This window comes from Dermatophagoides pteronyssinus, unplaced genomic scaffold (assembly GCF_027571235.1).
Source record: "Dermatophagoides pteronyssinus isolate colony J.1.1.1.1 unplaced genomic scaffold, Derpt_VIB-CSIC_2022.12 sq0022, whole genome shotgun sequence".
Lineage (NCBI taxonomy): Eukaryota > Metazoa > Arthropoda > Arachnida > Sarcoptiformes > Pyroglyphidae > Dermatophagoides > Dermatophagoides pteronyssinus.
The window spans coordinates 26,292-40,198 of NW_027461546.1; the positions used below are offsets into that span (position 1 = coordinate 26,292).

The 13,907-nt window shown below is 36.7% G+C and overlaps 8 protein-coding genes across 9 annotated transcripts; 6 read left to right on the forward strand and 2 right to left on the reverse strand.

Moving 5' to 3' along the window:
* Positions 1-85: 85 nt before the first annotated feature.
* LOC113795478 (uncharacterized) lies at positions 86-940 on the reverse strand. The gene is made up of 4 exons (XM_027345661.2): positions 800-940; positions 675-741; positions 539-587; positions 86-454 (listed from the first exon to the last, which is right to left on the reverse strand). The coding sequence occupies exons 1-4, from the start codon at positions 909-911 to the stop codon at positions 239-241; spliced, it is 444 nt and encodes a 147-aa protein (XP_027201462.2). The 5' UTR covers positions 912-940; the 3' UTR covers positions 86-238.
* Positions 941-993: 53 nt separating this feature from the next.
* LOC113795470 (putative peptidyl-tRNA hydrolase 2) lies at positions 994-1,798 on the forward strand. The gene has a single exon (XM_027345654.2). It carries the CDS (start codon positions 994-996, stop codon positions 1,741-1,743), a length of 750 nt encoding a protein of 249 aa, XP_027201455.1. The 3' UTR covers positions 1,744-1,798.
* LOC113795474 (optic atrophy 3 protein homolog) lies at positions 1,760-2,641 on the reverse strand. Its single transcript, XM_027345658.2, has 2 exons — positions 2,307-2,641; positions 1,760-2,256 (listed from the first exon to the last, which is right to left on the reverse strand). The coding sequence occupies exons 1-2, from the start codon at positions 2,488-2,490 to the stop codon at positions 1,838-1,840; spliced, it is 603 nt and encodes a 200-aa protein (XP_027201459.2). The 5' UTR covers positions 2,491-2,641; the 3' UTR covers positions 1,760-1,837.
* Positions 2,642-2,648: 7 nt separating this feature from the next.
* LOC113795456 (uncharacterized) lies at positions 2,649-6,151 on the forward strand. Its single transcript, XM_075823051.1, has 6 exons — positions 2,649-3,191; positions 3,249-3,772; positions 3,831-4,147; positions 4,206-4,425; positions 4,945-5,596; positions 5,668-6,151. Exons 1-6 carry the CDS (start codon positions 2,778-2,780, stop codon positions 6,127-6,129), a joined length of 2,589 nt encoding a protein of 862 aa, XP_075679166.1. The 5' UTR covers positions 2,649-2,777; the 3' UTR covers positions 6,130-6,151.
* A 132-nt stretch (positions 6,152-6,283) lies between these two features.
* LOC113795462 (uncharacterized) lies at positions 6,284-9,200 on the forward strand. 2 transcript variants are annotated; one of them, XM_027345645.2, is made up of 2 exons: positions 6,284-7,273; positions 7,338-9,200. In XM_027345645.2, exons 1-2 carry the CDS (start codon positions 7,186-7,188, stop codon positions 8,600-8,602), a joined length of 1,353 nt encoding a protein of 450 aa, XP_027201446.2. In that variant the 5' UTR covers positions 6,284-7,185; the 3' UTR covers positions 8,603-9,200. The 2 variants fall into 2 exon arrangements, with proteins under 2 accessions (XP_027201446.2, XP_027201445.2); XM_027345644.2 differs by having other exon boundaries at positions 7,326-9,193.
* Positions 9,201-9,375: 175 nt separating this feature from the next.
* Positions 9,376-10,676, forward strand: sturkopf (lipid droplet associated hydrolase sturkopf). Its single transcript, XM_027345653.2, is given in 3 exon segments — positions 9,376-9,698; positions 9,700-10,005; positions 10,061-10,676. Coding segments are annotated over 3 exon segments (1,023 nt in total). The 5' UTR covers positions 9,376-9,518; the 3' UTR covers positions 10,598-10,676.
* Positions 10,677-10,811: 135 nt separating this feature from the next.
* Stam (signal transducing adaptor molecule) lies at positions 10,812-13,352 on the forward strand. Its single transcript, XM_027345638.2, has 4 exons — positions 10,812-11,284; positions 11,339-11,499; positions 11,577-12,309; positions 12,371-13,352. The coding sequence occupies exons 1-4, from the start codon at positions 11,233-11,235 to the stop codon at positions 13,198-13,200; spliced, it is 1,776 nt and encodes a 591-aa protein (XP_027201439.2). The 5' UTR covers positions 10,812-11,232; the 3' UTR covers positions 13,201-13,352.
* Positions 13,300-13,875, forward strand: LOC113795479 (uncharacterized). The gene is made up of 2 exons (XM_027345664.2): positions 13,300-13,435; positions 13,494-13,875. Exons 1-2 carry the CDS (start codon positions 13,384-13,386, stop codon positions 13,850-13,852), a joined length of 411 nt encoding a protein of 136 aa, XP_027201465.2. The 5' UTR covers positions 13,300-13,383; the 3' UTR covers positions 13,853-13,875.
* Positions 13,876-13,907: the final 32 nt, after the last annotated feature.

A 13,907-nucleotide genomic window follows, 5' to 3' on the forward strand; every position in this document is an offset into this window, starting at 1 on the left:
AGCGCTCTCTGGTGGTGGCGATAATCAAATTCCCGAAACGAAAAAAATCAAGTTTTCCGAATTGAGATAATCAATTGGTTACCGATTTGTTGCTCTAATTTATCATTTTATTAATTACAATGGGATTTGTTTTTTTCCACAGAAAAAAACGACAAAAATCTGTTCAATCATCTCTTATCTCGTTTGCAAATTGGCTGAAGTTCTGTTTCTTCTGAATTCTGTTTCGAATCACAATCGTTCATTGGCCTTCTTTTTGAATTTTACGCAAACGCTCAATTTCAGACTCATGTTCTTTGATTTGTTTTTCCAATTCCTGACGTTGTGAATCCAAAGCTTTTCTTAATTTTTCCAGTTCTTCTTGTTGTTTGCGACGGAAAAACTCCTCTTCACGTGCCGCTTCCATTCGGCCGAATGCACCACCAGCATCGCGTACAGATCCACCGGTTCCGCCACCCTGTGAAAGAGAAATTTTAAAATTTGAACATTTTAGTCAAATTCAAATTGACAAGATTCCAATCTCCAAGTTTCTTTAACTTACTTTACCAGAACCAGATCCCCATTCCCCACTCATGTTTCGCGATGAAGCTCTGTGTGTGTGAATGAGTGTTTGAGTATGAAAAATGATTGCAAAATCAAAATGAATGAATCAACGATTTCGGCAACAATGAACTTACTTGTTGATGTTGACCATCAAATTGGACAACGTTGCTCGATTACCAAAAACACGATTCATAATTGATTCTAATTGGGAAAAAAATTATCAATTCAAATGGCCAAAAGCAAAATCAGACGATATTACCTGATTGACTTTTCTCCAACAAAAAATGAAAATTGACTGAAAAAATCGAATGTTTGTTTGTCCTCTGATAAAAGTTTTTTGATCGAAAACAAAAGCAATGCGTACATGCCATTCATAGAATCTGTTCCAGGCGCATTGGATTCATCTGCAAAACCAAAACAATATTTTGACATTTCACATACCCAACAATTAAAATGGACCAAAATCGCGGTGTCCCCGATGGAATCGAAAATACCGATAATCCACTACCACCATCATCATCATCAGCTACATTGACTGGAGATGATAATAGCTCGACCACAACGACCACTCATCAGCCATCGTCATCGTCGCAATCGCAACAGCCGAAAGCAAAATGGAAGCCAAACGAATTATTCTTGACCAATCTAACATCGATGGGATTCAGTTCAATGATGGCAAAAAAAGCATTATATTACACCAATAATGAATCGGCTGAAGCTGCCATCGAATGGATTTTCACCAACGACGGCGTTGATTCGGAAGATTCCATTCCATGGGAATTGGAACTCGAACAACAACGTCAACATCAATCTTCACCATCTGCCAATGATGATGCCGATAATGATCTGTATAAAATGGTTTTCGTTGTCAATTCCGAATTGACGATGGGTGTTGGCAAAATTGCAGCACAGGTTGCTCATTCAGCATTGGGATTGCACCGACTTTTGCTACAGCATCAAAGTAAATATGGTGAATCATTACTTCTATGGAATGAATACGGTGAAACGAAAATTGTTTTACGAGGCGAAAATACCAATCATTTGGTGGAATTGGAACATAAAGCCATTGCACTGGACCTACCATGTTATATGGTTCATGATGCTGGCAAAACACAGGTTAAAGCCGGGTCAACCACCGTATTGGGTATATTTGGTTCGAACAAATTGATCGATCAGATCACTAATCAATTGAAATTGTATTGATCATTCACAATTGTACTCAATTAATAAAAAATTTTTTGTTTTTCCAAAATTAAAATTTCAAAGATATTCTAAATCTTATTTACAGGCAAAATATTCATTTGACAATTTTATCCACAGCATCATCAATCGAACTTTTCATAATATCGACATTTTTTTCATTATTATCACTATTATCGGTTGGTTTCGATGGTTTCGAAGATGACGACGAGAATAGAGTGGAAGCAAATCTTTTGATACTGGATTGATTAGTATGTATCATTCGATTCAGTTCGCGAATTTCGGTCGCGTGTCTTTCCACTAAAAATTCAAGATCGAGAATCTTGTTTTCAACACGCTGCCATCGTTCTTCTAGTGCGGCAGCTTCAGCCGAGGCTTTTTTACTTTGTCGATAGTATTCGCCGGCAATAGTCAAAACAGCGACCATAAATATGATTCCCTCGCCCAATAATTCAGCACCAAGCTCAATGGCGGCAGCTTCATTCAATTTATTTACATTGGATGGTTTGCCCAGACCTTTTCAATCACAAAGTTATTCGTCATCCAATTGGTTGAGATTTACTTACCCAAAAGTTTCATTTTGACATTCACTTCGAAATAATGGTAAATCTGTGCTGGAGGCATACAAATATAATTTCGAAAAAATGGACTATTTTTTGCCGATGTTTTGATGCGATTGGCCAATGGTTTGGATACTTGTCGTATTGCCAATGCGGCCAATTTGATTAATGGAAAAGCGCCCACAGCCATGATTAGCTCTTGTTTGGTTCAATTGAAAGATTCTATAGAAAATTGGATTTATTATTATCCATGGATAATGGTGACCGCAAATATCGAACATTGAATAATCCATGTTTTGCCCATAACACACCATGGATTCATTCATAGAGAATGTTTTGCTTGAAAAACATTCTGCATCATGATCATTTTCTAATCTTATCTTTTCCTTTCTTCAGAGAAAAGATATCCGCACACCCGAACAACAAAAGTGCGATGGGTTTTTCAGCCTAAACAACGTCACATACGACAACAACAAGATGCCTTATGTTCCAAAAACAGAAGATGAATTCTATTTGCAACAGGATCCATTCTTTCATCCAACATTACAGATTGAAAATGATGAACGAAAAGCCAAGGTTTTCAATTTGGTGGGTGGATTTTTATTGCCTAAACATCATGTCGATCGTTTGGTTGGACAATTTGGTGATGTAATTGACAAATCATTGAATGGTGGTCATGTCCAGCCGGATGGATTTCCCATGTTCAATACTTTTGTAACGAAATTCCCCAACAATCAACAAGCGGGTGATTTTCTTGGCCTAGATATTGGCGGCACTAATCTTCGCATAGCAAGCGTTCATTTAGAACCTGGCCAACCGATCAATGACAAACTAATCAATCTGGAAAGTTTTGCCGTTCCCGTTGAAGTTCGTCAAGGCGAAAGTGGAAAGGTAAGTCAATTACAACCACAACACTCATCATGCAATAATGTTATTTGAATTTTCAAGTTTTTCGATCATCTTGCTCAATCGATTGGTTCGTTTCTCGAAAAACATTTCCCACAACGAACGGAACCTATCTCATTGGGTTTTACTTTCTCTTTCGGTTACGAGCAATTATCAATTAATCATGGTCGATGCGTTCAATTCGGCATACAAACTAATCTGCCCGATGCTTTGGGAAAATGTCCACGACAATTATTGCAAAATTCAATCGATTCAGCCGGATTGCCTGTGAAAGTTGTCGTTTTAGCCAATGATTCAACTACAACATTGATTTATGGTCGATTTTTAGATGAAAAAACTCGAGCATCATTAATTCTGGGATCCGGCAGTAATGTTGCCTATATTGAAAAAGTCCAACGAGATAAACGCATCAAAGATGCTGTTAAGGTTTTCGGTGCCGATAATGCTACCGAATTTATTATCAACAGCGAATGTGTTATGTATGGTGATCATAATGAAATGGATTTTGCCAAAACCCACTACGATATTGAGCTGGATTCCAAGTCATTGTTACCGAACAGCTATACGTAAGTAAGGTTTGTTGATAATTCAATAGTAATGCCAAAATGATGATCATAACGATAGCTATGAGAAAATGCTTGGCGGTGCATTTCTTGGTGAATTATTTCGATTGGCTTTGTTGGATCTTATTCGAAATGATCTGTTGTTAGGCGGAAAAATGTCTACAATGTTGGAGCAGCCCAATTCGATTTCCACGTCATTTTTATCCTGTATTGATTTTGAATCTGTGTGTTCTCAATACCACTCATTCGAGCAGATTGATTCGATGCTTATCCATCAATTTGATTATCAACCAGAAGATATCGAAATGGATGATCGCAAAATTATTGCCTATGTTTCGGCATTGATCACTGCTCGTTGTGCTCTTCTTTGTGCAATAGGTTTGTTTGGTTTGTTTCTAATGTTGATGATGATCATTTGCATTCATTTCAATGGCAGAATTAGCACCATTCATCAATCGTATGGACAATGAACACGAGGCCGTACACGTTAGCTGTGATGGATCATTATTCTCCAAACACCCCAAAATGGATAGACTTATCAATGAATTTCTTGGCCAATTATGTCCAGCAAAACAAACCAAGGTTTTTTCCACGCAAAATGGTGGCGTGATTGGTTCGGCAATGTTGGCTGCTTGTTATAATAATGATAATCAATAATCCAATGAATAAAGCGCTTGCGCCTTTTTTACCGAAAATGAGAATAAAATTGCTTTTCTTCTATCAGATTGTATTGATTGAACATTGTTGTTATTGTGAATGCTCAAGAGAGACCCTAGCCCGATTTGCAAATCGAGTGATAATCCACTTCACTTATCAAAGATGGCCCCATCCTTTCAGAGCACACTTTTTCCTCAATGCTATGAATGGCCACTTTCTTTACCCCTTTTTTCAACCATCTTTCCTCCAACTCACAACTTTTATTAAGGAAATATTAAAGTTTTTATTAGATTCGATTGCTTCAATGCGTCACATTACTTTTTCCCTCTTCCTTGTGGCCAATACTGTTTGAGCATCATTGCATCCAATATGGTGGTCAATTGATAATCAAGAACATCACTCAAATAAAATCACTCATATGATAGAATAGCACACTGTTTCCTTCAAATTGATTCATTTCATTCTCATCCACCACACCAAACAACAACGACTATAATAACAATGCCAACCAATAATCTTTGTCAGGATTCAAGTGATGTGATCATGTCCAAATCCAAATGTGCAATATCCAATGCCAACAACCAAACCAAATCTTATCGTATGGAATTAGTATGGCGAAATATTTGGTTAATGTTAGCATTACATATAGCCAGTGGCTATGGTATATATGCGGCTATTTTTCATGCCCGTTACTTGACCTTCATGTTCAATTATCTGTATCTAATCTTGACCGGTCTAGGCATTACAGCCGGTGCACATCGTCTATGGGCTCATCGGTCATATGAAGCGAGCCGTGCCACACGTATCCTGCTTATGTTATTCAATTGTGGTGCATTACAAAATGATATCTACGAATGGTGTCGTGACCACCGTGTACACCATAAATTCTCCGAAACTGATGCTGATCCACATGATTCGCGGCGTGGCTTTTTCTTCGCTCACATCGGATGGCTTATGTGTCGTAAACATCCGGAGGTTAGCCGTAAAGGTGGTACGGTATCGATGCAAGATCTGGCCGATGATGCCATCATTCAATTTCAACGTCGTTATTATAAATTGTTAGCAACATTTTTCACATTCATCTTGCCATCATATATTCCTTGTGTTTGCTGGAATGAAAATGCTTATGTATCGATATTTATCTGCACGACTAGATATACCTTATTATTGGTAAGAGTTCATTTACAGAGTAAACATTTATTCAGCCCAAACAAATTCATTATGAATTTTTCCTCTCATAGCATGCAACATGGTTGGTGAATAGTGCAGCTCATCTATGGGGAAAACGTCCATACGATAATCATATTAATCCGGTGGAATGTAAATTCGTCGAGATTCTAGCACTGGGCGAAGGTTATCATAATTATCACCATGTATTTCCATATGATTACTCCGCTTCCGAAATGACATGGCTAAACGACATTAATTTCACCACCATGGTGATTGATTTTCTAGCTTCGCTAGGCATGGTTACTAATCGGAAAAAGGTGGATTCCAATACAGTTGAAAAACGCGTGCAACGTTCGGGTGATGTGTCGTTATATCGTCAATATCAACAACAACATCAAAGATCATGGTGGCGTCATACACCATTGCCTATGATGATCATGTTTTTGGCACCAGTATTCGCTCTTTACCTCTATCGACGACTATTATCCTATCTATATTATTTGTGTTTTCATATCGAAAATCGATGGCCATAATAATAAAACCATTCCAATGTGATTATCTGTCTTGGTGGTCAATTGCTGTTCTCAATCTTTTTTTTTATAAACACCAAAATAATTAAAAATGCGTGTTTGTTCGCTTAAAAAATGCTCCCTTAAATTTGGCTTCAAAGAAAAGCGTGCGCACGCATAGTTATTGATAGTCATTTTGACAGACAAAGTGACAGTCACAGTCATCAACCTAACCTCACTCAACCATAAGTCAGAGCCATAGTCACAGTCATCAACCTAACCTCACTCAACCATAATTCAGAGTCATAGTCACAGTCATCAACCTAACCTCACTCAACTATGAATCATGGTGATAGTCATCAACCTAACCTCACTCAACTATGAATCATGGTGATAGTCATCAACCTAACCTCACTCTAGTAAAATACAAGACTTAGTTAAATACGATGTTGACAACTCAAATTAGATAATTAATTTCAAATTAGTTTGAGTTGATTCAATTATGATGAGCATTAAACCGCTTGCTTCCTGGATGGTCCCTATCTGCAACAATGATAATGACAGTGCAATTATCATCATCTTGGACAATAGTTAAATGAGCAGTGTGACAAATTGTTTTCTCCTATTCCATCACCATGATGATGATCGTGACCAACATTTCGATTTTTCTTTTCAATCAACAAAAAAACTGATGACACTGACTTGATTTATCGAGTGAATGGAAAATATTTCACTTTGAAAAGAATTTCAAATTCATTCTCATTGAATAATGCAAAGGAAACATTTCTTACCTTTTGTGTTGTTGTTGTGTTGACATTTTTCTTCCACAGTTCCAGCATTCAATCACCGTTCAGGTTTTTGTTTTCTTTCTGCATTTTCCGCACAATTCTATTGTTCCCAAATTCACACTGGACACTGGATAAAGAGAGAAATTTGCATTTTTCTCTCACTTTGTGATTGATGAAAAACTTTCTCTTTCTTTTCTCGACAAGGATGATGGATGCGACCAGAGATGATATTCATTCATTCATCCGATGCACATCGTTCGAATGATTTGCATTTCAACCCATCTTTTCCGAAATGACACCACTATTTCAACAGCTAGTAATTATAGCTATTTCCATTTCATCATTATGTTTGCTCACAATTATCGCCGACAAAAGTTTGGGTAAGTTGGCCACCAATATCCATAATGGTTGATCAATCAATTTTTGAACCAGCTCTTGAACCAGATTGGAATGATAAGATATTTGGTCGATCACCACAGGGAATGACATCCACCACAACCACCACCAACATTCCTCGTTCAACACCGATAACAGCCTTTACAGCAAAACCATCGGTCACCTTGATGCCATTGCGAACATATTGGTCGCAACCGACCGCTACCACTAGCAATTCGTTCAATATATATCATCATTATGATGATCATCATCCCTCGTCTACCGTTGTCCATCCTTATCGTCAGGCATCCCGTATTCCGTACCATTTTCCCGCCAGGACAAGTTCCTATCATAACTATCATCATTTTGTTCGATCGCCACCATTTTTCATTCAACCACAAACCGAATTGCCAAAATCATTGTTACCGGCATCGGATTCTTATGATTGGATTCGGGAATTGATTCAAACACGTTTGGATGAATCGAAACGTCATCTGCAACAGGTTCAAAAATCCATGGAGCAATTGAAAACAAAGACAACACTGTCATCCATGTTGACCACCACCACCACCACACCACCTCCCCCACCGACAACAATTGCAACAACGGCTACCTTTCCGCCTCCCACAACGACAATATCTTCTGATCATCTCCAAAATAATAATCGTGTCGACGTTGATTATGCTGATGATAATCAGGATGAAAACCTCGACTATTTGGATGATCAGCAACAAACTAACAAATCCAATTCATCATCAAATCATCTAAAACCGGGACAACGTTCGGAAAAGATTAAAGGACAAAAATTTGCTCAAACAATTGTGATGAATCAAAATGATGATAATTCATGGAAACAATCAGAGATTCCAAACGAAATGGTCATCAATAGCACAGCTTCTGATACAGAAATGGAAAACATTTCCAGTAGCATCACCAGCGAAGAGAATGATGAAAATCGAATGGATAATAATAAACGTAAACATCTGATGGAAGATTCACAACGAATCAATGATCTGGACATGGATATGCTTGAGTGGAAATCGATCAACAGTTTGTTTGGCAATGATCCGATCAATTCGACTGCAACATCGTTCAACTACAACCCAAAAATGAATAGACCAAAACAATGGTCATTTCAATGTCCAGATAATGTTAGCGGTTTTTTTGCCGATCTTAGTTCGGACTGTCAAGCATATTATCATTGTAGTGGTCATCGACGCGAACGTTTCCGTTTTGAATGTCCAACTGGCACACGTTTCAATGAACGTAGTTCGAATTGTGATTGGCAGCATAATGTCGATTGTTATCAGCAATTCGATCTGTTACGTGCATGATTACTCCAATCAATAAATCCCTTACCTTTCTAATCTGGTTGGTTTATTTTGTTTCACACATATTTCGATCATGATGATATCAATAAAGAACCGATACAAGAAAGTGAGAACGAAAATTTCAAAAATAATACATTTTTTTCTCCAATCAAACAATGGTCATCATCATCCTTTTGAGAAAAGCAAAATTCAGGTCATTTTTTCACACACACACAATGATGATCTATAGAGATCGTGAATTGATTCATATCATCAATATGATCATATCGCTTTTTTCACACAATATGTGTGTGGGTGATATATTTGGCATTTGTGATGATGATGATCTATGAATTATATAAATAAAATATGCTTTATATTCAATTCACCATTCAAATTGGAAATGGGCATTGTTGCTGTTGTCACCAGCCTTGACCACTGTCACACATAAAGCACATCTGATGGGAAAATAGATGTCTGTTACATTTACATTCGTCATCATCATTCAATTGAATTTTCAACTTTCTTCAGGAATAGAATCACCACTAAATTTTTTTCTGAAATTTTTGTTTGACCACCATTATCATTATAATAAATGGAGATTATCTTTTTTCTATGCAAAACCTAAAAGTCATATTTTCATCTGCCATCATCATTATGGTGGCTATATTTATGCCATTTCCACCATATGATGTGCACATCTCCCATAATCATCATCATAATTAATTTTTTCATTTTCCGAGTTTGGTGACATTTTTTGTCGTTGGTTCGACTGTAATTCCATCTAGGATCGAATGTTTTCAACTAATTTGTATCATCATCATTCATCAAATCGAATCATTCGATTGATTATTTTGGTGTGATTTTCTTTGATTTAACATTCTTCTCATATCACACCAAAGTCATCCTTTCAACGATTGAATGATTCGCCACAAACAAAATGAAACCAGAAATCAAATTCATCCAAGTGAATCAAGTTCCAACCAAAATCCTAGTCTACGATGATGATGATGGTGGTGGTGGGAATGAATTTGACTGTCATACCAAATTCAATAAACAACGATTGATCATGATGATAACAGGTATGGTGATCCAAATGGATGTTTCTGATTTTCATTCTCATTGAACATTGTACAGGCAATCCTGGTGAAATTGAATATTATACAGATTTTCTGTCCACACTGTATTCGGAGTTGAAAATTCCTTTGATTGGTATATCACATGCCGGACATAGTCGTATGCCCGGTTGCTATTCACGACCATCGATCAATTCAGAGTTGTTTGGGTTACAAGCCCAAATCTCACATAAGGCTCAATTCATTCGTAATCATATCGATTCGACAACAAAAATCATTCTAATTGGTCATTCAATTGGTTGTTACATTATACTGGAATTATTGGATCGTTACCCCGATATTGCCCGTATGGTTGGTTTAGAATGAGAAAAAAGCGAATATCATTATGATTTGGTTTTTCTTGCAGGTAGATCATTGCATTCTTCTTTATCCCACTATCGATTCGATTGCTGATACAGAATCTGGTCGTTGGAATAAAAAGCTGATAAAATATTTGATATATCCAATGTTGGCACTGGCTTATTTGTTCAATTTTTTGCTCAACGACCGAACAAGAGAGCAATTATTTGGAGCATATCTGCGATACGGTGGATATGATGGTTTATCCGAATCGTTCATACGTTCGGCAACCAATCTATTGGATCCTCAGTGCATCCGAGCAATTACATTAATGGCTTCGGAAGAATTTGATCAAGTTTTACAACCAAAATTGCATATAATCGAGGCAAATGCAACCAAATTATCAATGTTTTATGGTGAATCAGATCCATGGGTACCTCTCCATTCTTATCATGAAATTAAAGATAAAATTCCACCTGACAGTCAATTAGACATTCAGCTTTGTCTTGGACAAATGCTGCATGCATTCATGATGCAACCAGATTCAATTGGTAAAATTTCTCAATTAACATCCAATGTTATACGAAATAAATGGAAACTTTAAAAAAATCAAAAAATAACGTTGTCTGTGTACGGTGCCTTTTTTCCAATAAAAAACAATGGTTCTTTGATGACTCAGTTGATTTTTGTTTGTTTGTTACTATTTCTCATTTTCAATCACTCAGTTTATCGATGGTGCTATCGTCATTATCATAATCACTTCATCACCATCAGCATCATTATCATATGTCGATGACAACGACGACATCCAAATTCTATTTTGTTCTTTGTCTTTATTTCTTTTGTTGTCGTTCATTCGAGTCAGTGGACATCAACAAAACAACGTCTAACCAAACAAAGGTGTTTGATTTTGAACTTTGAATTAGACTCTTTTGCAAGGAAAGCAAATTGGAAATATGTTGTTTGTTTATGTTACTGTATATGATGATAATGAATAGCGATAACATTGAATTGATTTATCATGATGATGATTGTGTGAATTAAGTGTGAAAAAACAAAAACTGCATAATTTGAATTGAATTAAAAGTGAATTAATTGTTGTTTTGTTTTAATTGGATTGAATAACAATTGTTGTTGATTGAGTGAACCACAAACGCCCCACTAGTTTTCGAAAGAAAAATCGTAGTTTGATTTTCATTTTTTGCCAAATTGATTAGTGATTTTGCCTGTTTGTGTAATATGCTTAATATTTTAAGTGCCATTAAACCATCACCATATGATCCTTTAGTCGGTAAGGTTTTGTTTGTTTGTTTGTTTGATTTAACATTTGTGTGAAACATTGCAGAGAAAGCAACATCGGATCAAAATACATCGGAAGATTGGCAACAAATATTAGAAATTAATGATCGTGTTGCTGTCGAACAAGACGGACCAAAAGATTGCATGCGTTCTATTATCACTCGTCTTCATTCGGATATTCCCTGGGTTATTCTACAAACATTAACAGTTAGTATTTGGCAATGACCAAATTAATGAATGAGATGACCAAATTTTGTTCACTTTCTCCATTTCAATCACCATAGCTTCTTGATTCATTGGTAAGCAATTGTGGTAAACGTTTTCATTTGGAAATTTGTTCACGTGATTTTGAAACCGAACTATTACGATTGATTCGTGGTGGTAAAAATATTCATCCCAAAGTATCTGAACGTTCACGTTTATTATTGAAAAAATGGGCACAATCAAAAGATTTTCGTAAAGATCCGCAACTTAATCTAATACCATCTTTATATGATAAATTAAAATCTGAAGGTGTATCATTTCATTCTTCTGAACCATCCAAACAACGTAAATCATTATCGGCATTGGAGGAAACTATGGCAAAAAATCCCGATTATGTTACGAATGCTGAAGAAGAAGCTCAATTAGCCAAAGCTATTGAATTGTCTATTCAGGAAGCAAAAAAACGTGGTATCAAAACCGATACAGTTGCTCCGGCCTCAACAACATTATCATCTAGTTCATCATCATCGACGACCACGACCGCCACCACAACCCCATCATCTCTGTATCCATCGTTCAATATGGCCGAAATAGCTACTACTAATAATAAATCGGATGATAAAGAACCGATCAAAGTTCGTGCACTATATGATTTCGAAGCCGCCGAAGATAATGAGTTAACATTTAAAGCCGGCGAAATTATTCTGGTCACCGATTCATCCGATTCGAATTGGTGGAAAGGTTCGAATCATCGTGGTGAAGGCCTCTTTCCAGCGAATTTTGTTTCTACCGATCTAAATGCCGAACCCGAATGTAAGTCAATAGAAATTGTGAGCAAAAATGTATTAACTAAGGAAAAACATTTATCACGCAGACACGCCCACTAAGAATAGTGACAATGCGAAAAAAGTGCAATTCAACGAAGAAGTGAAAGTTGTTAAAATGGATAAAGATGATATCAAACCAGAAGATGTGACCATTGATGAAGGTAAAATCGATGAACTAATGTCAATGCTGCAGGAAGCTGATCCCAAATCATTCGATGATCCGGATGAATTGTTGCGATTAGAGGAACAATGTTTAGCAATGATGCCATTGATTGATCAACAAATGGAATCTATCGATAAAATGAATGCCCGACTTACATCATTGAATCAACAGCTATCGTCAGCATTGAATCTTTATCATGATTTGATGAAAGAAAGCTTTCTTATGGAACAAATGGCATCCTTACAGATTAATCCATACAATGCTGCTGGTCAACAACAACAACAATTCGCAATGGTCAATGGTGTTATGCCCCAATCATCCTATATGCATCAGCAACCTAACAATGTTGAAAATAATTATTATCAATCGCAATCGACGACATCGACCATCAACAACACCACAGTACCAACAGCCACAGCATCTTATGGTGGTCATAATTCTGTTGCACAGGGCAATCCACCACAACCACAACCAACAATATATCCATCTAATCATATTGCAGTTGCTTCCTATGCCACTACAATGCATCAACAACACGGTCCTGGTGTTTATCAACATTCGCAAATGATGATGGCTGCTAACGCATCTCCAAATGGCTCGATCATGTTTTCGCCTAATCATCCTCCCGCCACACAACAACCGCAGCCATCGACAGTAATGATGACCACTAATCAACAATCGACACAGGCTGCAGCTGTGCCGAATCTTCTTTGAAATTTGGTTGTCTACAGATTGAGATTTGTATAAAAAAATGGTTTGTTTTGTCTGCAATACCAGATTGATTCGATTATGGCATGATTCAGTTCTAAAATACCGACATTCTTTATAAATTTAATTAAATAAAAGAAAAATTATTATAAAATGAATCCCTTTTGTTGATTGTTCCAGTCAAACAGAATGGATTTGGGATTTTTTCACAATCTAGCTTTGGCGGGCACCGATCAACTAGGTTTTTTGTCATTTTGCACCAATATTGCTAACTAACTTTTCTCTATACCTTCTTTCAGGATGTTTATTGATTTTTTTAACATTGTTAATACTGGTTTATGGTCCATTCGTTCTTTGGTATTCGGATGGTTGGTATCGTACAATGGTACAATTTTCCAAATGGTTGAAAAGTAAAGATTCAACTCGTTCGGATGGTGCGGATGAGCAAAAACCACAAGCGTCACGATTATCATTAGATCTTCGTGTTACAAAACCGTTGAAATTAAATCTCCGGCGATTGGTTGTTACGCAATCCGATCTAAGTGAACGACGAGCACGTTATAAAATTGGTCGTATAAAATTCGGTGTAATACCACCACCACCACCACCACCATCAACAACAACAACAACAACAAAAACGTCCGAACAAAAAAATTAAATTGATCGAATTTTCATAACAAATTGCATTCGAATATAATTCATTTTCTTTTGTG